Source organism: Ustilago hordei (assembly GCF_900519145.1).
Source record: "Ustilago hordei strain Uho2 genome assembly, contig: UHO2_contig_19, whole genome shotgun sequence".
Lineage (NCBI taxonomy): Eukaryota > Fungi > Basidiomycota > Ustilaginomycetes > Ustilaginales > Ustilaginaceae > Ustilago > Ustilago hordei.
In genome coordinates this window covers 227,423-254,610 of record NW_024545256.1, presented here as the reverse complement: position 1 = coordinate 254,610, position 27,188 = coordinate 227,423, and the positions used below count along the sequence as shown (strand labels likewise).

The window sequence follows — 27,188 nt, the reverse complement described above, 5'->3', positions numbered from 1 at the left end:
AGGGAGACTGACTGTGTGGACCTCGTCTATATGTAAACCAATTGTCCTTTCAGACGAGCTGTTACAAAGATAAGGACCGGTAGTGCAACCTACTAGGGTTAGAGTTAGGGCCATATGATTAGAACCGACCAGCATCCATCATCTGAGCTTCGATTTCAAAAGCAGTGCTTGCAAAGTTACCTCGCTCACCATTGCTCTGCTGCTGTTGCGAGCTAAGCCCACTCTGTCCACTCATCGACTGCTGATTGTTCCCGCTTCCATCGCCAGATCCCTGATTCATGTCACTGAAATATGCATCCCAGTTAGCAAAATCCAACGGAGCCCCAGGGATGCCATCTAACATACTCGCGTCCATCCTAGACCCGAACAACCCGGCTGCATCATTTGCAGCTGAAGCATTGCCGTTCGAGCCTGCAGTCCCGCCAGCTCCCCCAGCACTATCTGAGTTGAGATTGCTGCTTGGGTCGAAGACGTCTGCTGGAGCCCAATAAGCGTTGTTGAGATGAGGGTTGAAGTTGAAGTTGGGACTGGCGGGGGAGATGGCGTTCTTGGCCACGGAAAGCTGCGTGCCTGATGAACTGAAACCGAGGTTGGTCATGTTGCTGAAGTAGTTGGTGTTCTTGCCAGAGCCGGTTGCTGAGATGTCGGACTTGGATCCAGACTGGGAGATGGCTCCGAAGAGGTTGGGGTCGAGGAAAGAGTTGCTCGCGCCCATGGCGTCCAGTACGATTGGGACCATTGTCAAGAGTCGTGTGCCCGAGCGTGTGACAGGTCGACCTTCGGCGTCTTGATAGACGTCGCCACCAAGATGCGTGAGGTTGAGCAATGCGTCGGCGCCAGGACCATCGCTAGATGTCATGTCACTAGTGTCAGTAGGAGCAGACTTGGCATAGGGTGGAACAGCGCTCGTCAGCGTCGACGAGCCAGTTGGCTGAGAAACTGCTGCAGTCGATGCGGATGCATCCGCGCCAGAATGCGATGGCACTGCGGATGTGCTGACCGAGTTGAGCATTGCAAAGCCGCCATTTGCAAAAGTTGCTGCAAAGCCATCTGGAGCGTCCTTGTTGATGGACAAGCCCAAAGCGGCTCGATACTGGTCGTAAGTCTGCCAGCCTCCGTTCTGGTCGTTTCCAGTCCGCACCAACGCTGGAATGCGACGGCCATCCTGGTTCTCCTGCATGATAATCGTACCCTTTGGCAAGTCACGCAAGACCAACCTTTGCTCGGCAGCAACGTAGACACCGCCACCCGGTCTCGAGGCATCCGACTTGAAGACTATCCCGCGTACATTCTCTCGAGACTTGCGGTTGGTAACACCAGCAGTCGGGTTGAGTGTTCCACTCGAAGGTGTGTTGGCATAGACACCAACAGCGCTATCGCAAAGTAACGAGATGACACTCGCAGCCTTGCCGCGCATGCCGACGTCATCTGCATCGTGGTTCTCGCGGCGGTAGCGACCGAAGATGTTGTTGAGCTTCTTGAGCTGATCCTGTGCGTTCTGGTCTCCACGACGAATGAAAGCGTGATACTGAACAGTCGCGCACGAGACGAGGCAATAGGAGACGATCTGCATCGTGTCGAGGTAGAAGTCATTCTTGTCGACCCATGAGATGGCTTCGGTCGAGTACTGGATGAGAGAGCTCATCCTCTCGATTGTCAGACTGAACTTGAGATGCATCGGGCAAATGTACGAGATACGCATGAATACGCGGAAGAAGAGCATCATCAAGCACGCATAGCCGACGTGCAAGATACCTGCTGGTGCATTCGAGTCGGCGCCTTTGAAGATGAGTTCTTCGGGCAGCGCTGCTTTCCAAGCATCGATGTCTCGAAGCAAGCTCAAGATCTCCTCGTCCGTGGCGTTCATGAGACCGGTCGGGCTGTAGATGGTTTTCATGACTCGACCGAAGAGAATAGTGAGCTTGAGCATTTCGGTGTTGTATGCGAAAGGTCGTTTGGTGGCAGGATCAGAGGGTAAGTCATGGGACGATCGAAGGATCTCGTAAGGCGAGGGCAGGCGTACGTCGCAGTCGGTCAAATCAATCATCATGGGATGACCGAGCGAGATACTCTGAAGTCGATCGGCTGTCACACAGCATCCCCAGATACGGCGCTTCTGCTCGAGAAAGAATGCATCTTGGGAGAAGTCGTCCTTGCCGCTGGCATCACGATGCAGACCAAGATCCTGCGCCATGCGGATGGCAGCACCAGTACGGTTCCAGCATCGTGTACCGCTTTGCAAAGCAGCAGGTCCGTGCAGATCAGCGTGCAATGACATGACCAGCAAAGCGCGAACAGTAACAGAGTTGGACGAGGAGAGGAAATCGTTCTCGCGGAAGAGCGCGGTGATCGTCATCTTTACGGCGCCAAGGACCTCCTTCGGCACATCTCGGCTCAGTGCCGATACACCGCATATGGCATAGAGCAACAAAGGTGGTGTTGGCGAGAGATGAAGAAACTCGGACTTTGTGACGACAGGGAAGAGTGTTGCAATCTTCTCGAAGTAGGTGTTGGCCAGCTTTTCTGCTACATCTCCTGCGAGACGACCCTTGATAGATCCAGGGATGCGCGTCACTTCTTTTTCGTCGGGATCAGCGAGACCGACACCGTCTTTGCCAGCTTCAGAGGCGCCAGCGTCTCTGCGTGCTCGGTGAAAGCGGATGATACCATCGCCACTTGCACCGACTTCGAAGGTCTGGTTGTGCTTGATGTCGTGAGCTTCAATGGCGGCGCCTGGGATGAAAGCGGTAGAGTGAACAATGTAGGCGATCGAAGTGGGTCCTAGCACACGAGTGTCAGGAGGCGGTGTGCGCGATGGACTCCTTCGCTGCGATTGTTGCAACTGAGTGCCAGCTTGGGACTGAGCGCCTCTTTGGGAGCTCTGTACATGATGCGGCAAGCCAGGGATAGGCCATGCTTGCTGATTGGGTGCGAATTGTTGCATAGCATGGAAACCAGCCGGGTTATGAAGAGCACCCATGTACGGCTGTGTGACCATTCCGCCCGGATAAGCGGGATGTCCGACAGCGTATCCGCCAGCATGCATCGGTACTACACCGGGCATCATGCTACTGACGCCAGAAGCGGCTGCAACGGCTGCCTCTTCGGCCTCCCTCTGGTACTTCTTCTTGAAGCGTGTCTCTGTGATGGGAAGGAAGAAGGTGCACTCGAAGCCATACTGGCGACAGTGGGCGCAAACCAAACCGCCGTTTCCATTGTTGATGGAACCAGCGGGTGGACCGCCATCATCGATAACATCACAGCGGATCTTCTTGCGACGACACGAATCGCAGGCACGCGCTGTCTTGATGCGCTTTCCCGAAGGCTTTTCAGCGGAGTTGGGTGTAGACTTGCCAGTAGCAGAAGCGTCTTTACCATTGGGTGCATCGCTAGCATAGTTGAGCGGGCTATCATGGGTAATATGAGATGTCAGATGCGGGCTGGAATCGTTCTTCATGGCAGGTTCCATGTCGGAATCTTTGCGCTTGGTGCCTCGGCTGTTAGGTGTACCTGCTGAGCTCGAAGGTGTTTGACCCGATGTGTCGATCGGTGGGTGGTAGCCGAAAGAGTCGCTCATCTTGAAGAGTTCGGGGTAGAGGAGGACAGGATGCTGTTGACGGGGACGGAAGCGGTCAGCGGGAGAACGTTGGTATTAGCAAGACTTAGCCAAGCCTGTTGGCTGAAGGATCTGGTTTGGGTATAGAGCCTAGCGGGCCAGCAGAGCGATGCTTCCGGCTTGCGCAGCCTTTGGGCTCTAAGCAAAGGTGTTGGGTATAGCGCGGCACCAAAGAGCAGCCCCGTTGACGTTTAGCAAGATCGCAGGTTTGGCATTCCCAACGGTAGTGTTGAAAGAAATGCTTTCTCTTCAAGAGGTGAACCCTGCAGCCCGTCCAGCAGTGTCAGCGCGATGTTTCTGTAAGCCTTGAGCTGCGTTGACTCGATAGGCTACCGTCTATTTTGTGATGGCGGTTCCAAGGCAAGTTTGGCGAATTGTCGGTCTTGACTTGCGATTGATAGTGGATGTCGACAATAAGGATCGTGGATGCAACTTGCACGAAAGATACTCCAGGTCTGACAAAGATAGCGACTCTTGTGTTAGGATGATCGTTAAGCGTTTACTTGGGCTCGAGCTGAGTGGAATAGGACTGGTGGGGAAGGTCTGGTAATATAGAATGCAACAACGTGGTGAGGTCGGAAGGGGCAAGATGGGAGCTGATGATGGTGAGGAGTGTCCGTGAGACAAAGAAGGTCGGGAGCAGGTGCGAGTGAGTGTGGGTCCAAGGAAGGCCAAGGTTTGAGACACAGAGGACAGGCACGTCAGGTCAGGGTGCAGCCAACAGATAAAGAAACTCAAAGAGGGCGTCAGTGCGTCTCACAGTCTCGTCTGCTGCTGGCTGTGTCTGAGAGACAAGTGTGGAGAGGGTGCAGCATCGGATGGCCCGGTGATTGGATGCCCTTACCGCCAGAGAGCTATTCACAGAGTCTGGCACAGTCGCCCTCAATTCTCTCACACAATAGAAGCTCATGCTCGTGCTCGTGCTCATGCTCATGCTCATGCTCATGCTCAAGCTCAAGCTCAAGCTCCAAGGGCAAAGGCAAGGGCAAGGGCAGTAGTCGCATTCAAAGTAAGTGTCTTGATGAAATTAAATTCGAAATAGAAATCACAGAATTGTTTGATGATGTGCGTTCCTTGTTTCGGTCAATCCGACATTCGGGTTGAGCAAAGAGGCAGTTCAGCTGTGTGTCTCTTCTGTGCCTTGTTCGTATTTCGGCTATAATGTGCAGCAAGATCGATGTGCCTGCCCTCATTTGCACAGAGGGTAAGTGAGCAAGGACTAGGAACAAAGCGAAATCACTTGTTTCACAGCAAATACTGTATCTTCACCGTCTCGCTGCGTTGCTCTTTCTGTCCTTCTCTTCAACCAGATCCTTCGAGATAAATCAGCAACCGACCACACTTTGGCATACAGGCAGACTTGGATCGACGCCAGCTTTAGCGTCTTCTCCAGCTGCTGCCATGAGACCTCAGAGCCTCATGCTCAGGTTAACCAGGCGGCCTTGACACTATCTCTGAGAACGTTGGACTGAGATGAGTCGAGTGTCTCCTGCAGAGCTCCTGAGTCGTTGCCATGTCAATCTTGAGGCATTTCACATGCCTGATTCAGCTCGTGAATAAGCAGCGTTCGCTTTTCATGAGCTTCGCCCCACGTTGGATAAACCCTGGAAAATTTCCAGCGTATCTTGAACCCAAAAAAATCTGCTCTTAGATCGGATCATCATCTTCTCAAGAGACCAAATCGGGGGATTCCAGCCACATCACTATACGTCTCGCTAGTAGTAGTCGTATCGAATGTCCGTATTGCTCGTCGTTGCGCTCAAATATAATCGTCTGGGGTCGGATTTATTGTGTCACTGAGATTCGTCCAAGGTTGCCGTCAACAGCTCTTTTCCCCTCGGCCTGCTGCTGCAGATTGCCTCCAGCCAGCGCTTCCATTTCAGTCAAACTGACCGATGCTTTCCACCTTACCTCCCTAACCCTCTCATCCCCTTCCTTCCCATTCCTCTTGCCCCCACTGCCCCCCGCTTCGAGCGTCCGTAACTCAATCGCCCTTAAGCTAGGCTCTGCTTTCCTCTCCCTATGCAACTGCAAGAAGACCTCTTGACGTCTGAATATCCTACATGCAAAGATCGTACTTGCCACATTTGCTACCCTCACTGGCAAATACGGTATTGCACTATTCGCCGCGAACGCAACCGTACATCCTATCGCTCCGAGCTTTACAGCGATTGAAAAGATGCCGAAAAATGTTGCATCGGATAGCAACATGTGTATCACATCTCCCTTCTTTGGTGTTTCCCCCTGGCGCAAGATCGGTATGACAACGATTAGGGTGAGGATCACATCGATCACAACAGCAATTACTAGAGGAGCGCAAATCCATGCTGGTGAGACATAGACATTGCTAGGGCTTAGTTTTGGGTGTGATTCGATAGCGTTGGGATCAATGTCAGCGAGGAGCGTGATGAGGATTCCGCCTATCAGTTCGGCTGCAAGGAGTAGATGAATGGTGAGAGAGATAGGTCGCAGTCGCTCAAAGTGAATCACGAGTGCTCGGTAACCGAGGACAGCGGAAGTGGCGATCAAGTTGAGAGGCATAAAGATCGGACGTGACCAGTGGACGGCGTAGTGGTCCAGCGCGTGACCGTTGAAGAGAGGCAGAGTGAATAGGCAGAGGAAGAATAGGCCGATCAGGAGGCTATAGCGTGCGGTGAGGTAGGCGATGGGCATTGGTCGGAGCATGCGTTTGTGGATCATGGTCTGGATCAGACGGATGTCGAAGGATATGAACGACAGTATCTCTATGAAAAGAAAGGAGAAGAAGCACGACGAGTTCTGTCAGCGTCGAGATACCTGCCATCGCACAATGCTGTCGGGCAGAACCTACCTCCTGTAAAAACTCCAGTGAGAAGAGCAGTGACGTGCGTGTCAATTTGAAGGATGCTGACAGCGTCTTGCGACATCACTATGATAATCGCTGAAGCGCTTTGACTGAATCTGTTGCCAACTTGTTGCTGTAAAACAATCTTCAACGTTGAGCTGAGTATTCCCTGGTGTGTGCCAATAAGCGAAGCTGTTGATTCCACCGATCTTCCTGTGACGGCGAGGAAGAGGTCGAGACGACGTCGTCAGCCACCATTCCTTTTCCCCGACTAAGCTTTATAATGCAACCAGACCTGATTGCTGGCGGTGACCTGGCAGATAGGATTGTCGAGATCGTTCCGGCACATTTTTCCCGGTTGAACCTTGCTCTTGCCTGGTCGTCAAGCTCGGCGCAATAAACCATCGCTTCATGCCTGTTGTGTGGGCTGAATCAAAAGCTTAACGAACGCCACAAGTCGGCACAATCTGGAAGGCCGAGCGTCAAAGAGGGTGCGCTTTTTCATTTCTCACACAGACAAAGAACAAAGGAAGACGGAAAGATCTATACATGCTGAGATGAGAAAGATGACGATGCGGTTCTGCGGGAAAGGCTTGGTATTAGTCAATTTGTTCGACTGTCGGGCATTTCATGTGCTAAAGAAGCGGCGATTTGTTGTGCTGTGCTGAGTTACTCGGCCTGGTAATTGCATCAGAAGTAATGGAGTCGTACGGATAGTGGACAGCCTGGCAAGCCGGCGATTGGTGTAAAGCGCTTGTAATGAGAGAACGTGCTAGGCTGACTCCGATGGAGATATGACCAACCCACCTATCTCCTGTTGGTGTGGGCAATTGCAATCACTCCACATCTCGGAGTCACTGTATGCAATCTGACGCTCAGATCCACACACAGGCACAGACTGGTTGTACATTCGCCATGGCTTGAATGATCGGAAGAGGTAATCGCAGCGATCTCTGCCCCAAAATTGAGTCTTTGTTTATATGATGATACAACTACAATGATAAGAATGGTAAGAGCGATAGAGCTGATCGTTCCCATGCAGCGAGGGCTGCCTTCGTTCGTTGCCAACGCCTTCGTTTCGTTTTGAGTAGCGGGTCAGCTCTACAAGCTTGAAGCGATGGCACCCTAAGCACCACGGGCCTTAATAGCCATCACCAACTGAACCTTCTTCCTGACCATATCCGCAAACCTTCTCCGGTGCCTTTCCGACTTCTTCCTCCTCCTTTCTGCATTTGGCTTTTCGTATCTCTGCTGCAACCTCAACTCCTGTCTAACGTTGTTCCTCTTGAGCAGCACAGCGAGTTGGGCGTAAGCACGCGAAGGGTCAGCTTGTGGGGTGACGCGAATGCTGCGTCCACTGAAAGGTGTTGCCGGCCAAGAGGGCTCGCCGTGGACTGCACGAGCTGCCCAGTCTGCTTCGAGGTCTTCGACATAGCCGCGGCGACCATCGGATGGGCGAGAGTGACGACCAGTACCTTGGATGGTCTTCTCGTAGGAATCGGTGAGAGAGTCCAATATGGCTGTGTACGCTGATACGGCGGCTGTGGTTGGTTTTGAGGACAATGGCTTGTCTGCAGATTGGAGTGAGGTGGAAGCGAAGGTGCGGCAGAGCATGCTGATGTCGCTAGAGGTTTTAGAGGGACCAGCGAGGGCGACTCGTTGAGAAGGAACGACCAATACGACAGCCCGTATAGGCCGTGCCACTGCGTTACGCAGCTGAGACATGATATTGTATGCGATGTGGTGATTGGCCGTTCCGAATGATGGTCTAATGGAATCAAGGTTGTGAGGTAGTGAGTGTACTAGATGAAGGTGTGGTTGTTCTGATGGTGTTGGAAGAAAGCTCGAATCCAAATTTTTGGCTTGACAGAGCTTCTCAGCTTTCGGATCCGAGACAAATTTTTCTGGGCCAGGGTTTCCGTTGTTAGACTTTGGGCTTTCACAACCTCGACAAATTCGGCCACTTAGATCCACCACGCAAGCCCTGGAGCATTTATTCTGTCATTAACCACACATTTGGCGGACGACATCACTGATGCAGTACGATGGAATGACAAGGTGTACAGTACAAATACATAGAATCAATCCCTGAGCCTGTAGTCGTCAAACGAGTCCAAATCCGACTCGCGGTTCCATCCAGATTGACGTAGTTGTTTCACTTCGATCAACCACTCGCGAGCCGAATCGCTAATGTCAGATTTGTTGACAAGGTAGTCAATCCTGTTCATTGCCGCCTCTAAGCTCTTGTAACCTTGATTCTCTTGCAGGTTTACATCGACGTTTCCGGCCTTCATTTGGTTTTTTGAAGACGACGCAGTCGGACTCGATCCCGCCTGACTCATGGCCGGTTCTGCGGGGGAAAGAGAGACATGCTTCGATTCTGTCTTCCGATCTAGCATCTCGCCCACCGTAATGAGAAGGGCACAGGCGCATTCGATCTCCCATGCGGAAGGGATGTCGAGATGTACAGTGCCTGTCAAGAAGCGGTCGAGCCAACTGGTCAACACTGAGGGACCAACGACCTTGTGAAGGGCCAACTCTCCAATGTACCTGACCACGTCGATGCCGACAAATTGATCGCGCCGGTTGCCTTCCTGTGCTTGCTTCTTGACCCATCGTGCTCGTCTTTCCCATGCGCTCGGCCCTGCAGAGGAGGAGGGATCATCATCGCTGTTCCTGACATCACCAGTGAAGTCTGGAAAGCTGGGAGGACCTCTGCCAGGGAGAGCAAGCTTATTGTACATGTCGGTCAGAGCAAGGCCGCGATCAAGTATCTTGTCGAGCTCCTCGTTGAGCACACGTAAGAAGGTTTGACCGTGTTTAATTCGCTGGTGGGTATCGCTGGGAACATTGGCGAGGCGGCAACAATAGTTCATAGCCTTGTCAAAGTCCTCGAGGATCCTGGCCGAGACGAGAGCAAGACTTGAGGCGGTAGCGTAAGGAGCCAGTGTATCGTCGAGCAAGTGGAAGAAACCAGTGATGGTATGTCTGAAAAGCTGGCTACTGATGGCGCGGAAAGTTGGCAGTCCGAGTTCGGAATCAGGGTCCTCGACAAAGGAACACAGCCTGCAGATGGAGGTAGTGAGATATCGAAGCAGCTCGACGTTGAGAGGACGTGCGCATTTGCGGACATCCAGGTACTTGGCGAGAATCTCGTCGATACCGTCCTCTACATTGGAGAGATCTGCGATGAGGCCGCGAAGTAGTGAGTTGCTGTACAGCGGTGCATTCGAGTCTTGGGCATCGACGCTACCGTTGGCTTTTCTTCTGAGCAGGCGGTCGAGATGCGGCTCGGGCTCAGGAGTAGGCGGGCGGATGGTGATTCTCGGCACTTGCATAACCGGCTTCCTTGGAGCAGGATGGCGTACTGGCGTTGGTGATAGTGGCGAGGAGGAGAGAGCGGGAGACTCAGACCTCCTGCGGACTTCGGAGTGTGACCTCTTCACCACCTTTGTGTTCTGCTGAACGGCTTCGAGCGCGTTCCGCTGTCGCTTCTCAGCAGCTGCCGAAGCCAACTTGGGAGAGCTTAAGCGCTTTGCAGCAGCTACTTCTGCGCTAAGGGCCATTGCTTTGACTGGCCTTGGCTTGGGTTTAACCATGGTGAGCAAAGGGCAGCGCTTTTCAGGGGTGAGTTGCGGCTTGGAGGAGCATCTTGGCGAGCGAGTCGCAACTTCGAGCGAGCTGTAGAGACTTTCGATGGTGCGAGATTGGTTGGCGGATGAACGTGTGAAGGAAGGTGTGCTGAGTTGCGGATCAAAGGAAGAGAGCTGAGCGGTTGTGCGCAGCGAAGTGTAGAACGTGTTTTGAGACTTGACAGTATAAGGGTTGGGACGTGTGGCGACGTTGGGACGTGTCACCAACCTCTCCGGACTACTGGAGAAGTGGAAAGGATCGTGATGATGATGCATCGAGCGAGGAGGATGGTGCAACATGATTAATATCGGAACAGAAGACTGCGGAGTTGAGAGCGAACAAGAAGTGGAAGATCGTCCCCTCCTCGACAAAGATTGTGAACTCGAACGCAAGTAAGCGCGTTGGTGGGTGCAAAAAGAAGCGAGATTGACTGCAGAGCGCAGCGTGGCGGCAGAGCGAGATGAAGTCGCAGCGGATTAGACAATATGGATGCGGAAAGGAAGCCTTTCACTCGTCTGGTGGCTGCTTCAACTTAAGCTTATGGCCTATGCGCTCTGAATATATGCTGGGCAAATGAGTGTTGTGGAAAGGATAGCTTTTGAGAAAAGTTGAGATGAGATGAACCGGTCGAGCACTTCCGAACGCGGGGGGAGAGGTGAAGAGAGGAACAGGACGGTAAAGGCTGAGCTCAGAGAGAGAGAGAGAGAGAGAGAGAGAGAGAGAGAGAGAGAGAGAAAGAAAAGGGAAGAAAGGAGAAGGGTGGGAACGGCATCGACAAGAGCATTGACAGCATCTTTATAGACAGAGAACAAGGTTGAGCTCGAGGCTGGTGAAGCAGTAGAGTTAAGCTTAGGTTCGACATGCATGATCCCACCGAGGCAAAGCTAAGATCGAGCATAGAATATTCAGGCATGTGACTGGAAGAGGGCTATTGCAAGTGAATGTGAATGAATGTGAATGAATGCGCTCCGCCGTTTATCTTTGCTCTAAGATGGTTTTGCGGGGCCTGTGCGTTCCTTTGGCTTAAGCGGCCATGTTGATGAGCAAGGACGCCAGTTCTTCATCAGGAACGGCGGGCTGCAGATGCGATGACGGGACGAGCGCACCACCGCTTTTACTCGATCATCCAAACAGATGGACCTTGCATCTATCGGCTAAGCAAGCAAGTGGGATGTATGCGAATCAGAGAGGGGCTCGGATCGCATTCTCATCGATTCTCTAGGCTCGTGAATGGGTTCGTTGATGATGAAGCATGAGACTTTATCCAGCGCACACGCCTCTATTGTCTCGTCGGCGCTTGTCTTGCATGTAAAGGGCGAGGAAGCAAGGAAGTGCTCGTGGTCAGATCCAGCATGCAGAGGCTAAAAAAGAAAGCTTGGACCTCTTCCACTACGCCAAGGCGATCTGAAGGCGATCTGTCAAGGCTGTCGGAACGCATTCGACAGTGATGAAGCGCAAGGACCTTCTCTTCTTCCTTTCCTTTCCTTTCCTTTCCTGCACCCGTGGTACGAAAGGCATAGGAATCTTTTCTCGGCTTGCTTGCAACTTGCTCTCTGCCAACACAAAATACAGATGAGACAGTGTGGACGAAGCCTGCCAACCATGCTATTGGTTTAACCTCCTCTTGGCATCTCCGGGCTGCCCAAAGAGCTGTCGCAGACACTGAGCAGCCTTGGGAACGATTATTGAAGAGCGTGTCTTCTACACTACGTTGGATGTATGCGGTTCGTGTATGTGGAAATTGGATTTGTTTGCGGAGGATGAACCCTTCTTTTCTGCCAATGTTAGTGTTATATAAGCAACATCGAGACTCTTTTTTCTTTCTTTTTTTCTCCTTTTTTTTTTTTTTTCTTTTTTTTTTCTTGAGTACAGGACGAAAGACGCGCTGGACGCGTGCCTTGCGCAACAGCAGGAGAACGACACTTTCTCAGATTCGAAGAAGCAACAACAACAACACAAGCAAACAGAGCGAGCAGAGTCTCGCCCAAGTCGAGAGACCAACACCTGCATTTATTCGCTGAAAGCTTGTTTGTACGACTTGTTCTGCATCCTTGTCTTCCATCATCTCGATTCATCTACCTTCACCCCGTTTGTTGAACACCACAGAAAAACATGACTTCTTTCGTCCCCAATCCCAACTTTGACAAGGAAAACTCCAACCCAAAGGACTGGGCCTACCACCTCGGTAAGTTTCGAGGCCGTAGCCACTTTTAGCACAAGTGACAGGCCTTGCTCAACATAAGTCTCCATCTTGCTTTATTTGTCTAACAGGCTGTCTCCCTCAAGAACACCACATCGTCTTCACCAAACAAGACTTTGTTGTCTTTCTCAAGCAGCACAATGTTCACGTTGGTCCGAACTTCACCGAGCTCTCCAAGCTGCCAAAGTACGCCACCATCGGCAAATTGACCGTCTCGGACGGGGCTGGTCCTTCTTCCGCCGCCTCCGCACCGCCTGTTGCTCAGCAGCAACCTTCTCGGACACAACAGTCCCTCGAAAACACACCAGCACAGACTGAAGAGGACGCCAACGTTGTCTACACAAGCTCAGGCGAGGTCTTCCGACCCAGCCGCAAGGTCCGCCAGCTTCCCGGTGGTGGCTCCGCACAAGTGACAGCACTCTTTGGTAGCGGCGCTGAGGAAGAGGAGCAAGCCCCTACACCCGCCCGCCGTGCACTCACACCCGCACCTGCTGCCGCCCCAGCAGCACCAGCAGACGATGGTTTCGAACCCCTTGGTGCTGCTCCAGCTAGGCGTGTTGCCAGTGGCAATATTGCCAACGAGTCGCATTTACACGACCATGTTAGCGGAGAGAAGCCTGGTGTGTACGGGGGCGTGCGAAATGACGCTGTGATGAACAACGGCTTCCGACCTACCCGTCGTGTTCGTGTCCCTGGCGGTACCGGTGGTGTCTCGAGCATCTCTTTCACCTAGATGCATCTTCACTCTTGAACGCGACGGGAAAGGAGTCACCTCTTCCAGTTCCACACACCTAGACATGTCGCATATACCCTCCAACCACATGCTATTGCCCTCTCTTCCTGCATCTGTGAGTCCAGCTCAAAGGCGTGCTACGCTCGAAGGGCAACTTTATTTGATCTTCTTGAAGTAGTGAGACAGAAAGCGAGAAAGCAATAGATGAGCTTCAGGGTTGCTTGTACACCAAGCCAAAGTCCTTGCTGTAGGCAAGGCCGACGAGCGCAGCCTTGTGCAACGTCCGCGACGATTGCTTCACCTGCACCACGAATCTTTACTGTCTTAAAGCGGCACGAGATGTTGTGCCTTGGCGGAATTCGGAATTGGCCTGCCGAGTGACTGGAGCAGGAGAAGGTGCAGCAGTGCCAAGTGAAAAAGGCGGGCAATCCACAAAAAGCGGTCGACAGAGATCCGTATGCAATCTTGCCTCATACGACCCCTCAGCATGATACATGGTCGTCACCTCTTCGGCTCGCTATTATGCTCAACGACCTCCAATCGATGGTGTCATATGCGCCTGTCACCAACTTGCCACTTGATCTTTAAATTTGGCGCGTCAGCGTTGAGATTCCACCAAACTCGCGTTGCAACTTCGGTGTCTCTTCTTTCCCCGCATCCTCGCTTCTGACTCTTCCACAAGACTCAGAGGCGAGGATGACTGGGCTCGCCACATGTTCACTCTGTCGTCTATCCCTGATCTATTCGGATGGGTTCAAATGGGTCCGGTACCAGCAATGACCGGTTGGTCCACTCCTCTTTCCGCCTAGCAAAGCAATGGACCGATGAAGAGGCTCTCAGTTTGGTGCAGTACTCTCTTAGTGCTGTGGTGCAAAGTGCGAAAGCTACCGACAAAGAGAGTAAAGATATGATGCAAAGATCTCATCAAGAGGACGCAAAATGTTGCGTTGCTGCTTTACACGGCACAAGCAGTGAGAGGGCCTGTCCGTCCTCATTGCGCTCGAGCCTTGCCTCGTGCTATTGTGATTGCCTTTCCTTCATCTGCATTTCAGTCGATGTCTTGCAACACTGCCTTGTCTCGATCCTTTCCCACGTTCACGTACCATGCAGTCATATGAAGCTACGCCAATCACTAATAACAGATGATGTGAAGACGGTCAATTAGACCATTGTCGCTCCTGCATTGTCTCACCATGCCGTGTTTGATTCTCCTTTAGCCCGGATTGGCTCCGTTACTTGACAAGCTTGCACTCCGCACACAGTCTCTCTCTCCCACTCAGCTGCTGCAACATCACTTCGCTTGTAGCAGAAGCGACACGGACCCTTCCGTTTTTTCTCCTCGGCTTTCGCACTCTTCGTACTCCTATCTCCTGTCAATGAAACAGATGTGTTTGCTCTCGTTTGCTTGCTCCGCGCTCTTGTGTTGCAACCAAAAGGAAAGTCATGCTCCGCTCCCTCGTATTCTTGCACCTTCGCTTGCCAAGATCTTCTGCTCCGGCCTTCCAAGTTCCGCCGCCCCCGCAAAGTCAAACTATGCATTTTTTGTCCCACTCTCTCAATGGGGACTGCACCATGACCACGCTTCATTTGCCTTAACGACAATACGTACATGGTATAATGGTGGTACTCTTGTGCCTGCATCCCCCTGTCAAAACTCAATCAATGCAGCCCGCCTTGCTACTCGTTGAATATCCGCCACCTTCTTAGCTTTCCAGGCCACCTTCACATCTTTGTCTTTTCCTCCTCCCCTCTCCTTCCCCCTTCCCCCTTCCCCCTTCCCCCTTCCCCCTTTCCCCTTTCTTCTTCTTCTTCTTCGTTACTTCTGCAGCACCCCCCAAGTGGCTGGCTGTAACGATTCTTCTGTCTCATCTGCCATCTTGCTTAAGCAGCCACCTAGACACCCAACCTCAGCATCGGCCTGAGCAAAAGTGGTATCAGTTCTGAATCGTATCGTTCGCATCTGCAATCACTTGAACTCATTCTGGTCCTCATCACTGGGTAATTTCTCTAACCACGGCCTTCGCTGACTTTACCTAGATCCTTGTCACTTGGATCTGTAATGATCATAACCGCCGCAATGAAGTCTTTCTCCTCCGCTGTTGATGGACTCGTCGGCGCCCTCGCCTTGGGCACTCTGATCGTTGGTGCTGTCCCCTTCCTTGCCGAGCGAGACAAGATTTTCAGTGCTAACGGTCCCGCTGTAAAGCAATCCGAACTCGGTCCTATTCACATCCTCTTCCAGAACGATCTCAGCAACAACGCCTCCACCGGTGCTCTTCTTCTACCCAACTCCGTTAACTCCGACAGCGCTGCACAAGTCTGCCAGAAGATCGGTGAGAAGCTCTTTCCCTTCGACCGCTCTCTTCAGGGTGGCGTTGGATCTGACCTGATCGACCAGTTCAACTACCTTCGCTACGCTGGCACCATCGGCTGGGGGGACACTTTCTGGCTCCATGACAGCTCCAATAACGTCGTTGCGTACAAGGCTAGTCGAAACGACATTCGTCCCTACGGTCGGGGCGAGAAGCTCGGAGTCCTTTGCACCCACTCTGCACCACCTGCCACCGTCCCTCGTGCCGACCCTTACGCCAATGTCGAGGAGAGCACTTCTGGCGTTGACAAGCTCATCACTGTTCAGGCTGGCGACTACACGCTCACTGGCTACCGTGACCGACGATCCTTCCGCTTCCTTGGTGTTCCCTTCGGCGACGCTCCTGTTGGCAATAAGCGTTTCATCTATGCCACGCCGTACACTGGCAACAAGATGCTCGATGCTACCAGCTACCGCAATGCTTGTGTTCAGTCTACCACTCCGCTCGGTCCCATGCCTGTCGGTGAGGATTGCCTCAATCTTAACATCTACACTCCTTCGCTTGGTTCGTACAGCAAGAAGGCGCTCAAGCCCGTCCTCGTAGCCATCTACGGCGGTGCTTTCACTTCTGGTCGCAACTCGCTCCACTCTTATGACGGCGGCAACCTTGCTTCGCGTTCCGACATTGTCGTTGTCACCATCAATTACCGTCTTGGCGCTCTTGGCTGGCTCGCTTCCGGCAAGGAACTTGAGGGTAACGCCGGTTTGAGTGATCAGATTCTTGCACTCAAATGGGTCAAGAAGCATATTGCTGCGTTTGGTGGTGACCCCGATCGCATCACGATCGGTGGTGAATCTGCTGGTGCACAGAGTGTTTCGGCACTCATTGCCAGTTCTGCAGCCAAGGGATTGTTCCGTGCCGGTTTCATGTTGTCCAACCCCTGGGTCCCTTGGATCAACCGCTCTGTTCAGACCAAGTACATTGCTCCCTCCGTCGCTACCAGTCTGGGCTGCCCTACCAGTGGACACGCTATGGTCGAATGTCTGCAGAAGGTGGAGGATCCCAAGCTCTTTGTTCAGGGCGCTGCCTTCACCAACGCGACCAACAACATCACCGTTACGCTCGCTAAAGTTTCTGGCTCATCGCTCTTCTCTGCCTCCATCGAGCCATTCCTTCCCACACCCGATGGTCTGATCGATGACCAATTCTTCTACCTCGCCGGCAACGGCACCATTCCCAACAACGTGCCCATCCTCCTCGGCACCACCTCAGGCGAAGGCACCCTTTTTGTCTACCCACTTCTCAACCAGACCCTACCCAACGCGCAACCAGCACTCGACAAAGCCTTCTCTTCCCTTTACAAACCCGACTTCATCTCCAAAGTCGAACAATCCGGATTATTTAACCTCGATCCAGCCAACAACGATTCAGTCCGAGAAACTGTCTCCAACGCTTTCACTTACAACTTCTTCACCTGCTCTACGCAACGCATCGTTGATATGGCACAGAAGACTAAACAGTTCCCCAAAATCTATCTTTACGAGACCCAATCTGGATACCCTGACTCTGTCGGTATGCCGCCCAAGTGCACTCCGGAGGGAAGAGGGGTGGAGGTGTGCCACGGTGATGATATTAAGTCGGTCTTTGGTAGTTTGAACTATGAAGGTATTGAAGTCAGCAGGCAGTATTTGGACTTTGTGGCGTACAATGCGGATGCGTTTAGTGCTTTTGTCAGGTCCGAGACTCCTAACCCGGATGAGGCGTATCTGAAGGCTAGGGGAAGGAGCTATACCTATACGAACAAGGTGCAAAACTACCACCCATGGCAGGCTTTCACTCAGGCAAAGGAGCAGAAGACGCAGTATCTGTCCGCTCCCGAGGGTATCACTTATGGTGGCGTGCCGCATAGGGAGGTATGCGATTTCTTCTACGATAACGGCAAGTTGACGTATCAGTTGCTCGACAACTCGTTCTAAGTTACCGAATCTCCATCATCTTGTTGTCATTGAAACGAATGCTGCCCCTCTCTTGAGCCTTTCCCCTCAATGATCAAACTGTAACTCATGCAATATCGCATTCAGCACAAAATGGTCTCACGTGTGTCGTCTGAGCAGCTTGCACAACTTTCTGACCAAACATCGCTTTTTTGAAGGTTATCCAAAATTGGAGAGACAGCAAAGAAGCACAAATCGAAGTACGAACAAGTGATATGATAGCAGGGAGGGGAGGTAACGAGCTCAAGTGGAGATCCGACGAGCATCGTGATGTTGAAAACTTAAGTCGTTTCGGTCCCGATACTGGTGATCGGGGAGAGTCTAAGTACGATGTCGCTGCTAGTTTATAGACAGAACAAATATACTCAATTGACTAAGTGAATGTGGCGAGAGCCTAGTGCTCCCTGTGAGATATATACAGTACATGTGTAAACTGTCCCAAGATTTTACATGTCACCATACATCACTCTAATGCTCAATAGCTATAAGTTGTATTGCCACACTGTCTGATATCATCTGAAAGTGCTGCTTCTTCTCTCCAAGACTGTGGAATTGATATTGACATTGACTAAAAAAATTGTGCTATGAAGAAGAGCCAAATTTTTTTTTATTGTGGGACAGTTTATGGAGCATGCTCCCAAATAGCAACACCACTCCATTCCTGACCTTGTGGGCTTTTGACTACAATGAAACTTGTAATGTAACTTGGTGGGCACCTTCATACACATTGAAAGTAGTGACATGGAAAGTTTCAGCTCAATCAGATGACTGTGAGCAATCCAGCAGCACTTCCAGTCTGACACCATCATATCTATACCATCATGATGAAAACCACTCCTGAGAAGCACTGATTGGCACTCTTTCACCTCCAAAATGGAGAATCTACCCATTCAGTTGCTGAGAAACTCAGTCTGAGCAAGTCTATGGTGTCTCACATCAGCAAAAGTGCCTCTGCTGATGCTCCAAAGTCAAAGGGGGGCCAGCCAAGAAAACTCCAGCCTCATCATGTTTGCTTCCTGGACCACTATTTCGAGCTCAATTAGACCTCCACAGTCAGGAAAGCATGTCATGCACTGCAGGAGACATTTCACATCAAAGCATGCCCAACAACAGTAAGAAAAGCACTTCATTACTGTTGTTACAAAGCACAAAGGTTAGTGAATAAGCTGAAGCTACTCAAGAGGCATTACAAAGTGTGTCTCAAATTTGTGAATGAGCACAAGGACATGACTGTTGAGGATTGGAAGAATGTGGTATGGTCTGACAAGACAAAGATCAACTTCTTTGGACCAGATGGGAAGCAGTTCTGTTGGATTAAGAATGCTGGTGTCAGAGGTCACGCACCTGAAATCTGAGATCGGTAGTTGTATCAATACTATTACCGATTCTGTCGAGTTATGCAACAGCACTTGTGGTATTGCAATTCTTCACGAGATATGTAGTAGAGCTGTCTCTATTACTGTTCTCGCTCAAATCTGTAGTTGTGATGATGCTATTGCAGATTTCGACTGACCACTGTCAGACACTCCATTCAGAGGTAGCTCAGCACGATCAATAACTTATGCGAACTTGCTGATGACACCAAAGGTCTGGTGTGAATATGGATTGGTGGCATCGACACAAGTGTCCAGTGCATTGACTATGCTTGAGGTGATCCCTGGACTGCAGTGGACGACTGCCTTCAGTTCTATTGTTATCCAGACTGCTGGTTGCTTCGAACCACCTTCGGACATCAGGAAATGGTGATACAACACATGTGCTTTGATGAGGAGCAATCTATTGATTGCAACTTATGCTGACTTGAAAACTAATGAGTACTTATGTTTCTAAAGTATTGACTAGTTGTATGGTGAGTAGAGTGGATGTCCCTCCACTCAACCATTTGTGATGAGAAGGTATGGTTATATACCTCTTCACAGCGTTGCCAGTGACACTGCTCCAACTCTCTCTCCAGAGAGTACCTTTGCCACTGAGTACTGTGCAGGAGTCTCCACTGAAACTCCTCCCTCACAACACCTCATTGCTCCTGTCTTTTCTGAGCTGTATCAACTCCATTGACACTGCTCCTCCTCCTCATGATTGGTTTGCCAGTGCCCACCACACAGCTCCTCTTCCCTCAACTGGCAATGGTTCTCTTGTCTGCATATCTCCTGAGCCCCTGAGCAGTAACTGTCTGCATGCTTCATGAGCTCGGTCCCTGTCTCGGCAGTGCTCGATCCTCCTCGCTTGCGAGCATAGTCCCTCTTGCATGTGAAATCGTCGTATGAACATTGTTGTCACTGATCTCAACGAAATCTGCCATACTATCATACTTACTGCAGATTCTGGTAAGATCTGTGATATCGAGTTTGTTTGTGCAGATCCCAATGAGATCTGTCATAGAACTGGGTCTACTACTGATTCTGCTGAATTCTTCTGTAAATCCACCGATCCACCTGATCCTTCGATTCCTGCACTACCTTCATATGAACTGTCGGGTCTTCCCGCTTCCTGCGCCGCCAAGCCCATGACAGCTGGCTTCAACAGCAAGCTTGTCAGGCTGACAGTCAAGTTTGGCAGTGGCTCCATCATGATCTGGGGCTGTATGATGTGGGAAGGGGTTGGAGGTATATGCTTGGTGCTGGGATCAATGAATTCAGACCAATACATTGATATCCTGAATGACAAGCTTTTGAAAACAATCTCAGATTTGTGGCTTCAGCATGCATACACTGACATCACATTTCAGCAAGACAATGACCTGAAACACATGTCGAAGAAGACAAAAACATGGTTGGAAGGCAATAACATTAAGGTTATGCAATGGCTGGGGCAGTCACCAGACTTGAACCCAATTGAACATCTCTGGCACCATCTCAAAATGTGACTTTCACAGTATAGTATGATTGCAAAGTCCAGGGATGAACTGCTCAAGAGATGTGAAGCTGAATGGAAAGCAATCACTCCAGAGACATGTAGGATACTAATAGAGAGCATGCCAGACCACATCAAGGCAGTTCTGAAGGCCAAAGGAGGGAATACAAAGTACTAAGGTGTTCTTGAGGAGCATGTCAGGGGTCTCGCGCCTGAAACCCAGGTCGGTCTGTCGAGATACTTGGTGACTATCAAACTGTGTGACAGCTATTGTCTCGGTATTGGTGACTATCAAGTTGTGCAGTGACAGCAGGTGGCATTCGTTGTATATACTATCGTAGGTTCCGGCTGACCTCTGTGGACACTCCGTTCAGGGGTAGCTCGGCACGATCAATATCAATGTTATGATGACACCAAGGTCTGGTGTGAGTGTTGATGATGATGAGGTTGATGGTGTTGGTGATGAGATTGGTGATGTCGATGATAATGAGGTTGATGGTGTTGGTGATAAGGTTGGTGGCGTCAACACGAGTGTCCAGTGTGTTGACTTGATGCTTGAAGTGATCCCCGGACTGCAGTGGACTACTGCCTTCGGTTCTATCTATATCCGGACCGCTAACCTGCTATGGGCGCCTTCGGATGTCAGGTAGTGGTGATACAACACACACACTACGATGAGGAGCAACCTTGATAGATTGCTGCTATGCTGACTGTAACTAATGAGTACTTGTGTTTCTAAAGTATTAACTAGTTGTATGGTGAGTAGAGTGGATGAGGATCCACTCGACCTATGATGATGAGAAAGCATGGTTATATACCTTTACTCAGCATTGCCAGTGATGCTGCTCCTGCTCTCTCTCTCCAGAGAGTACCTTCTTCATCGAGTACTGCTCAGGGGCCTCTCCTGCTTGGCACCCCTGTGCCTCTTGAGCTGTGTCGACTCCTTCGACACTGCTCCTCCTCCTCATGACCTGATGTCAACCCTTCGACACTGCTCCTCCTCCTCATGACCTGGTGTCGACTCCTTCGACACTGCTCCTCCTCCTCATGACCTGGTGTCAGCTCCTTCGACACTGCTCCTCCTCCTCATGACCTGGTGTCGACTCCTTCGACACTGCTCCTCCTCCTTTGATCGGTGACAGTTCCTTTGGCTCTTGTCTCTCGAGCCCCTGAGTGGTAACCATCTGCATGCTCCTTGAGCTTGGTCCTCTTCGTGGCTGTGCCTGCTCCTTGAGCTTGGTCCTCCTTTGCATGTGAGTCCATAGGAGTCCATGGTCTCCATGGAGACTGCACTACGCTCTCTACTGATCTCGACTAGATCTTCGATACCTGTGCTCCTTCCATATGAACCCGTGACCCTCCTGCTTCTTGAGCATCCAGGCCCATGACAGAGCACTCCATAAACTGTCCCACAATAATTATTTTTTTTGGCTCTTCTTCATAGCACAATTTTTTTAGTCAATGTCAATATCAATTCCACAGTCTTGGAGAGAAGAAGCAGCACTTTCAGATGATATCAGACAGTGTGGCAATACAACTTATAGCTATTGAGCATTAGAGTGATGTATGGTGACATGTAAAATCTTGGGACAGTTTATGTGTGTACTGTATATACATCTAGATGGTACATGCCAGGTGTGGGTGTTTCCTCCTTCATGACGATCCCTAACAACAAGCGGGACCGTGTTGTATCCGATCTCTGATGAGATCGGCCCCAACCTATCTTCGACCGGATCGGCTTCGCCCGATCCCCCCTTTATCGCCTCATGTTGTCTCGCATCATCATGTTGGATTGCTAATTTTCAGCACGTGATACCGGATCAAGCAGTGGTGGTACCTTCGACAGTCTTAGCAGTCTTGGACTTGTGCTTGTGAGCGGGCTTCTTGTGCTTGTGAGCGGGCTTCTTGTGTTCCTTCTTAGTAGGCTTGACGGGGCGGGCAGTGTGAGTATGCTTCTTCTTGTCACCTTGTTTGCCCTTGTTCATCTCGTCGCCATGAGTCTTCGGCTTGGTAGGGTGGGCATGGTGCTCTGGGTGAGCAGGGGGAGCCTTCTTACCCTGCTTGTTGTGGCCCAACGCCTTTTTCTTCTTAGTACCCTCCTTCTTAGGCTTGACCTCATCTTCCTGCTCGTCACGCTTGGTCTTCTCACTGCCCTTCTTGAGGTGCTCAGGGTGGGCGGCGTGAGCAGGCTTGTGTGCGGTGGACTGCTTCTGACCCTGTTTACCCTTGTTTACGCCGTCGCCGTGTGTCTTGGGGTGTTCAGGCTTAGCAGCATGGGTAGATTTGTGAGCAGAAGACTGTTTCTGACCCTGCTTGTGCTTGTTCACAGCATCACCCTTTGTCGTCTTCTTGGAGTCCTTGGTCGTCTTCGGGTGAGCAGGGTGAGCTGGGTGCTCAGGATGGACAGGCTTACTATTCTTAGTCCCCTTCTTGTGAGCCGCACTCTTCCCGTTGTTCTCCTTAGCCTTCTTCTCCTTTTTAGGCTTAACCTCACGCTTTTCGGCAGCCTTTGCAGTTACGAGCCCCAAAAGCTTCTGAGCAGCAGCGTCATCACCGTAAAGCTTTCTGACAGAGTGCTCGCTGGACTGGGCAGCCACTTCGTGGTGAAGCTTGGCGAGTTCGGGGATCTCAGAGCCGTAGTTCGCAAGGAAAGCAGAGCTGGTAGGGTTGGCGTTTTCGAGCTTGTTGATGAGTTCGATGAGTTGAGGGACTTTGCCTTGCTCTGCGACTGGAGAGTCAGCTCGAACGATGGCGAGAGAAAGGAGAACGGCGGACAGGAGAGGGAGGAACTTCATTGTTGTTAGTTGTTGGGTGGTTGCTGTAGAGACTGTGTGTGGTGTAAAGAGAGTATTGGATCAGGAGGGGTTTCTTGAGGGGAGCAGAAATGGAGAGGGAGAATTAGTGGATGGAGATCAATCCAAGGTACGAGGAAGGAGGGATATATATGGCTCAACGGCGGCATGAAAAGATCGTCAAGCACAGAACAGGGTAACACAGCGTGGCAAAGAGCACTCAATCCTAAAGTAACTTAGTGCGAACAGCGCACAACGGCGGAGATCCATGTTCAGCAACAAAGCGGAACCAAGCCCAGCAGACAAAAGAGGCTGGGACGGGAATATACAGAAAAGGTAGGAGGAGGTGTTAAGAAGCTGTGGCTCGGCGTTGCAACGTCGATCAAGTTGTAAGGCACGGCTAAGGTGTTCAACTCCGCTCATACCTCCAGACAGGCAGTAGGGCGCACAAATGGAATTTGGGACTACCTTACCCGCCGGTTCGCTTCAGTACGACACCAACACCAACATCAACAAGACTCGGCTCTGTGCGAAAATCAAATTAGGCAAGACATCGATGGCCGCTACTTGCTAGGTTAGGCTGCTTCTCTTCCGTTGCCGGGGCCCCTGTGCTGAAGCTGAATCTTGTCTTGGTGGCCCATGCAGAGCGATGCACACTGTCGGTCTGAGCAGCTGTGCAGGTGTCTTTCACAGCTGAATGTCATATTATGCTCGTATGAGGCCTCTTTGCTTAGAAAGGATCCGCCCAGTTGTCGCTGCTGTTTCAGAGGCTACCAACAGGGAGCAAGATTGGCTGCATGTTGACATCGCCTGTTCTTGGCAATGAGCTGCTAGCATTTGCCGTCACGGGATGTCAGGCGTACCACGTCTGAGAATCACTCAAGCCCTTGATACGGATGAAAGCAAATAGGCGGGAAGAAAAGACGAGATGTCGCAGCAAGAAACCTCTGAAGGGGAAGTCTCACATAAGTTAGAGCTAATGTTCTCAGGGTACTCAGGGTAGCTCGGTGTCGGAGAGGTCTAGGCACAGCATTCATGCCACTGTCGTCGTAGGAGCTCCGTCTCTGCATTCACATCACCGAGACTCAATATGTTCTGGGTCCTCCTTCTGGGATACCTCGCTACGCGATGTTTTTGTGGGTTTGGCAAGTTAAACTAGTCTGTATAAACCTCAACACGACTGCAACAGGACTATGAATGCGCGGTCGAAAACAGGTGATGGGCACGAAAAACAAAGGAAGCCGAAGTGTTGGTCTCAGTCCTGCATCTCGCTGGACGCGGTCTCATACATCGCGACGTAGAAGGATTTCGCAGTTGCCGAGCCAGTCGAATGTCCGCAACGTTCCGCTGGCATGATGCCATGAAACGCTAAGAGAAGAAGGAAGAGATCATCGACACGGGAGCCAGGGGTCGGACGTCAAATGCCGCCGGACGAGAAAGGCAACTGAATAATGTGTTTTCATGCCAGCCTGGAGTTTCACCGAGCGCGGCTTCTCGCGCGGCATTGATTTCCAAATTACAAGACACTGTTGGATCCTGTTCAGCGCACAAATCAGAACTCAAAAAAAAATTGATGCCGAAGCTTCACCACGCTTTGGCCAAGCGAACAAAGGGGCAACTTTGCTCCACAGAACGGCGCTGCGGGCCGAGCAAGTCGACAGCCTGTCCTTCTTCCAACTCACTCGCGACCCTTTCATCTGTTGGCCACCCAACCATCTCGACCGCTGCTTCCCTTTGTTCGCTTTCTCTTAGTCTCAGTGAAACAAATTCAAGCTTGCTTGTTCACTTTTAACTTGCATTACCTTCGGCTCCGTCCTCTTCCTGCAACGATTCCTCGTCCGGGTAGTCAAGGAGACATTCTTGGCGATCGCACGCTTCTCTACACGAACACTACCTGCGACTGGCTGTCAGCCGCCACTGCGCAAGATCGTCATCTCAGTCCATAGCAGTACCGCTGCCCAAGGCCTCGTGCTTCACCATTGCCCATCATGGCCGAATCCGGCAAGGATGCCAAGTTCTTTCAGCGCGGCAAGGTCGACGAGCTCCGCGCTGAGCTCAATACCGACAAGAAGGACAAAGGATGGGTCCGCAAGAAGACTGTCCTCAAGAAGATCATTGCCAATGCTACCATGGGCAATGACATGTCTGCACTCTTCCCCGACGTCGTCCAATGCATCAACATCCAGGTTCTCGAGATCAAGAAGATGGTCTACCTCTACCTCATCAACTACGCCCGAGCAAAACCAGATCTCGTCCCAAATGCGGTACCCGGCTTCTTGTCCGACTGCAACGACCGCAACCCGCTCATCAGGGCGCTTGCTATCCGAACAATGTCGTACATCTACGTTCCCACGGTGCTAACTGCATTGATCGATCCTTTGCGACACTCGCTGAAGGACGCAGATCCGTACGTTCGCAAGACAGCAGCTATCTGTGTCGCGAAGCTGTATATGCATGACAAGCGGTTGATCGAGAAGCACTCATTCATCGGTATGCTGAGAGACTTGCTAGCTGATGCGAACCCCACAGTGGTTGCCAACGCAGTAGCAGCACTGGTCGAGATCTCGGAACGATCGGACAACATTCAACTCAAGCTCAACCTCACCATCGCCTCGAAGCTCGTGTCCGCCCTCGCAGAATGCTCCGAATGGGGTCAGACATACATTCTGGAAGCGCTCATGTTCTTCGTACCCAACGACTTTGCCGATGCCGAGATCCTCGCTGAACGCATCGCCGTTCGACTTCAACACGCCAACTCAGCCGTCGTCCTCACCTCCACCAAAGTCATCCTCTACTTGATGAACTACATCGCCAGCGCCGAGTTCAAGGAATCTCTCTGTCGCAAACTCTCCCCACCTCTCGTCACACTTCTCTCCTCGGGACCCGAAGTCCAATACGTCGCACTTCGAAACATCCTCCTCGTCATTCAACGACGTCCTTTGGTGCTGCAAAACGAAGTCAAAGTCTTCTTTTGCAAATATAACGATCCGATCTACGTCAAAATGGCTAAACTCGAAATCATCTATCGACTCGCCAACGAGAGGAATGTCGAGCAAGTACTTGCCGAACTTCGCGAGTATGCGTCTGAAGTTGATGTTGATTTTGCTAGGAAAGCGGTGCGTAGTATTGGCAGGTTGGCGATCAAAATCGAATCTTCGGCAGATAGGTGTATCCAAGCATTGCTAAGTTTGATTCAGACCAAGGTGAATTATGTTGTACAGGAGGCGATTGTGGTGATTAAAGATATCTTTAGGAAGTACCCGAATAGGTATGAAAGTGTTATTTCGACACTTTGCGAGAATCTGGATAATTTGGATGAGAGTGAAGCGAAGGCGGCGATGATTTGGATCATTGGACAGTATGCTGATCGGATTGAGAACTCGGATGAGCTGCTGGAAGATTTCCTGTATACTTTCCTAGAGGAGCCTGTTGAGGTGCAGCTTGCACTTCTCACCGCTACTGTAAAGCTCTTCCTCAAGCGTCCGACTGCGGGAGGAGAGTTGGTACCAAAGGTGTTGAAATGGGCAACGGAAGAAGTGGAGAATCCTGATTTGAGGGACAGAGGTTTCATGTATTGGCGTCTGCTTTCCACCGATCCGGAAGCAGCAAGGGAGGTGGTGTTGGGTGGCAAACCGGCGATTTCAACAGAGACGGATCGAATGGATAGGCAGCTACTCGATCAGTTGTTGTTGCATGGCGCAAGTTTGGCAAGTATCTTCCATAGACAGCCCCAGACGTTTATCAGGGATGCCAAAGCGAGATATGTTCCGGATTCGCCAGCATTAGACGAAAGTGCGAGGAGGTATGCTTCGGCTCATTTGTACAGTAAACCTGTTGCTAGGGGGCCGGTGATGAATGCTGCTTCGCTCAATAACGGCAGCACTAGCAGCAGTAATGAGAAGCAGGCTGCGAGGGAGGAGGTGGCAGATAAGTTGCCGGAGTACTCTCAGGGGTCAGCTGCGGCGCCGGTTGGTGATGCCAAGTCGAAGGGAGTTCAGAGAGCGGATGAGGAGGAAGAGGATGATGAGGATAGGAGGAGAGGTGGAGCATATGGTAGTCTCTTGAACGGCGGTGGAGAGGATGGAGAGGCGGATCCATATGCGATGCTCGAGGATGTATTTGGGGCTTCTTCGAGCTCCAACTATCAAGCTGATAGGCCGACGCCCAAGTCTTCTTATCTAGACAATTGAGCGTCCATCACTTGACACTCTGACACGAGTCTCGAAAAGGA

General features: G+C 51.3%; 9 protein-coding genes across 9 annotated transcripts; 4 read left to right on the top strand and 5 right to left on the bottom strand.

The window, feature by feature from the left end:
* Positions 1 to 118: 118 nt before the first annotated feature.
* Positions 119 to 3,577, bottom strand: UHO2_06522 (related to ASG1 - activator of stress genes; the record flags this gene model as incomplete). The annotated part of the gene is made up of 1 exon (XM_041554938.1): positions 119 to 3,577. One exon carries the CDS (start codon positions 3,575 to 3,577, stop codon positions 119 to 121), a length of 3,459 nt encoding a protein of 1,152 aa, XP_041410872.1.
* A 595-nt stretch (positions 3,578 to 4,172) lies between these two features.
* UHO2_06521 (uncharacterized protein) lies at positions 4,173 to 5,088 on the top strand (the record flags this gene model as incomplete). Its single annotated transcript, XM_041554937.1, has 5 exons — positions 4,173 to 4,234; positions 4,406 to 4,625; positions 4,659 to 4,681; positions 4,786 to 4,820; positions 4,868 to 5,088. The coding sequence occupies 5 exons, from the start codon at positions 4,173 to 4,175 to the stop codon at positions 5,086 to 5,088; spliced, it is 561 nt and encodes a 186-aa protein (XP_041410871.1).
* A 313-nt stretch (positions 5,089 to 5,401) lies between these two features.
* On the bottom strand, positions 5,402 to 6,316 carry UHO2_06520 (uncharacterized protein; the record flags this gene model as incomplete). Its single annotated transcript, XM_041554936.1, has 1 exon — positions 5,402 to 6,316. One exon carries the CDS (start codon positions 6,314 to 6,316, stop codon positions 5,402 to 5,404), a length of 915 nt encoding a protein of 304 aa, XP_041410870.1.
* Positions 6,317 to 7,565: 1,249 nt separating this feature from the next.
* Positions 7,566 to 8,165, bottom strand: UHO2_06519 (uncharacterized protein; the record flags this gene model as incomplete). The annotated part of the gene is made up of 1 exon (XM_041554935.1): positions 7,566 to 8,165. The coding sequence occupies one exon, from the start codon at positions 8,163 to 8,165 to the stop codon at positions 7,566 to 7,568; it is 600 nt and encodes a 199-aa protein (XP_041410869.1).
* Positions 8,166 to 8,521: 356 nt separating this feature from the next.
* On the bottom strand, positions 8,522 to 10,372 carry UHO2_06518 (uncharacterized protein; the record flags this gene model as incomplete). Its single annotated transcript, XM_041554934.1, has 1 exon — positions 8,522 to 10,372. One exon carries the CDS (start codon positions 10,370 to 10,372, stop codon positions 8,522 to 8,524), a length of 1,851 nt encoding a protein of 616 aa, XP_041410868.1.
* Positions 10,373 to 12,185: 1,813 nt separating this feature from the next.
* On the top strand, positions 12,186 to 13,006 carry UHO2_06517 (uncharacterized protein; the record flags this gene model as incomplete). The annotated part of the gene is made up of 2 exons (XM_041554933.1): positions 12,186 to 12,258; positions 12,345 to 13,006. 2 exons carry the CDS (start codon positions 12,186 to 12,188, stop codon positions 13,004 to 13,006), a joined length of 735 nt encoding a protein of 244 aa, XP_041410867.1.
* A 2,077-nt stretch (positions 13,007 to 15,083) lies between these two features.
* Positions 15,084 to 17,294, top strand: UHO2_06516 (uncharacterized protein; the record flags this gene model as incomplete). The annotated part of the gene is made up of 1 exon (XM_041554932.1): positions 15,084 to 17,294. The coding sequence occupies one exon, from the start codon at positions 15,084 to 15,086 to the stop codon at positions 17,292 to 17,294; it is 2,211 nt and encodes a 736-aa protein (XP_041410866.1).
* Positions 17,295 to 21,985: 4,691 nt separating this feature from the next.
* Positions 21,986 to 22,960, bottom strand: UHO2_06515 (uncharacterized protein; the record flags this gene model as incomplete). Its single annotated transcript, XM_041554931.1, has 1 exon — positions 21,986 to 22,960. The coding sequence occupies one exon, from the start codon at positions 22,958 to 22,960 to the stop codon at positions 21,986 to 21,988; it is 975 nt and encodes a 324-aa protein (XP_041410865.1).
* A 1,985-nt stretch (positions 22,961 to 24,945) lies between these two features.
* Positions 24,946 to 27,147, top strand: UHO2_06514 (putative beta-adaptin; the record flags this gene model as incomplete). The annotated part of the gene is made up of 1 exon (XM_041554930.1): positions 24,946 to 27,147. The coding sequence occupies one exon, from the start codon at positions 24,946 to 24,948 to the stop codon at positions 27,145 to 27,147; it is 2,202 nt and encodes a 733-aa protein (XP_041410864.1).
* Positions 27,148 to 27,188: the final 41 nt, after the last annotated feature.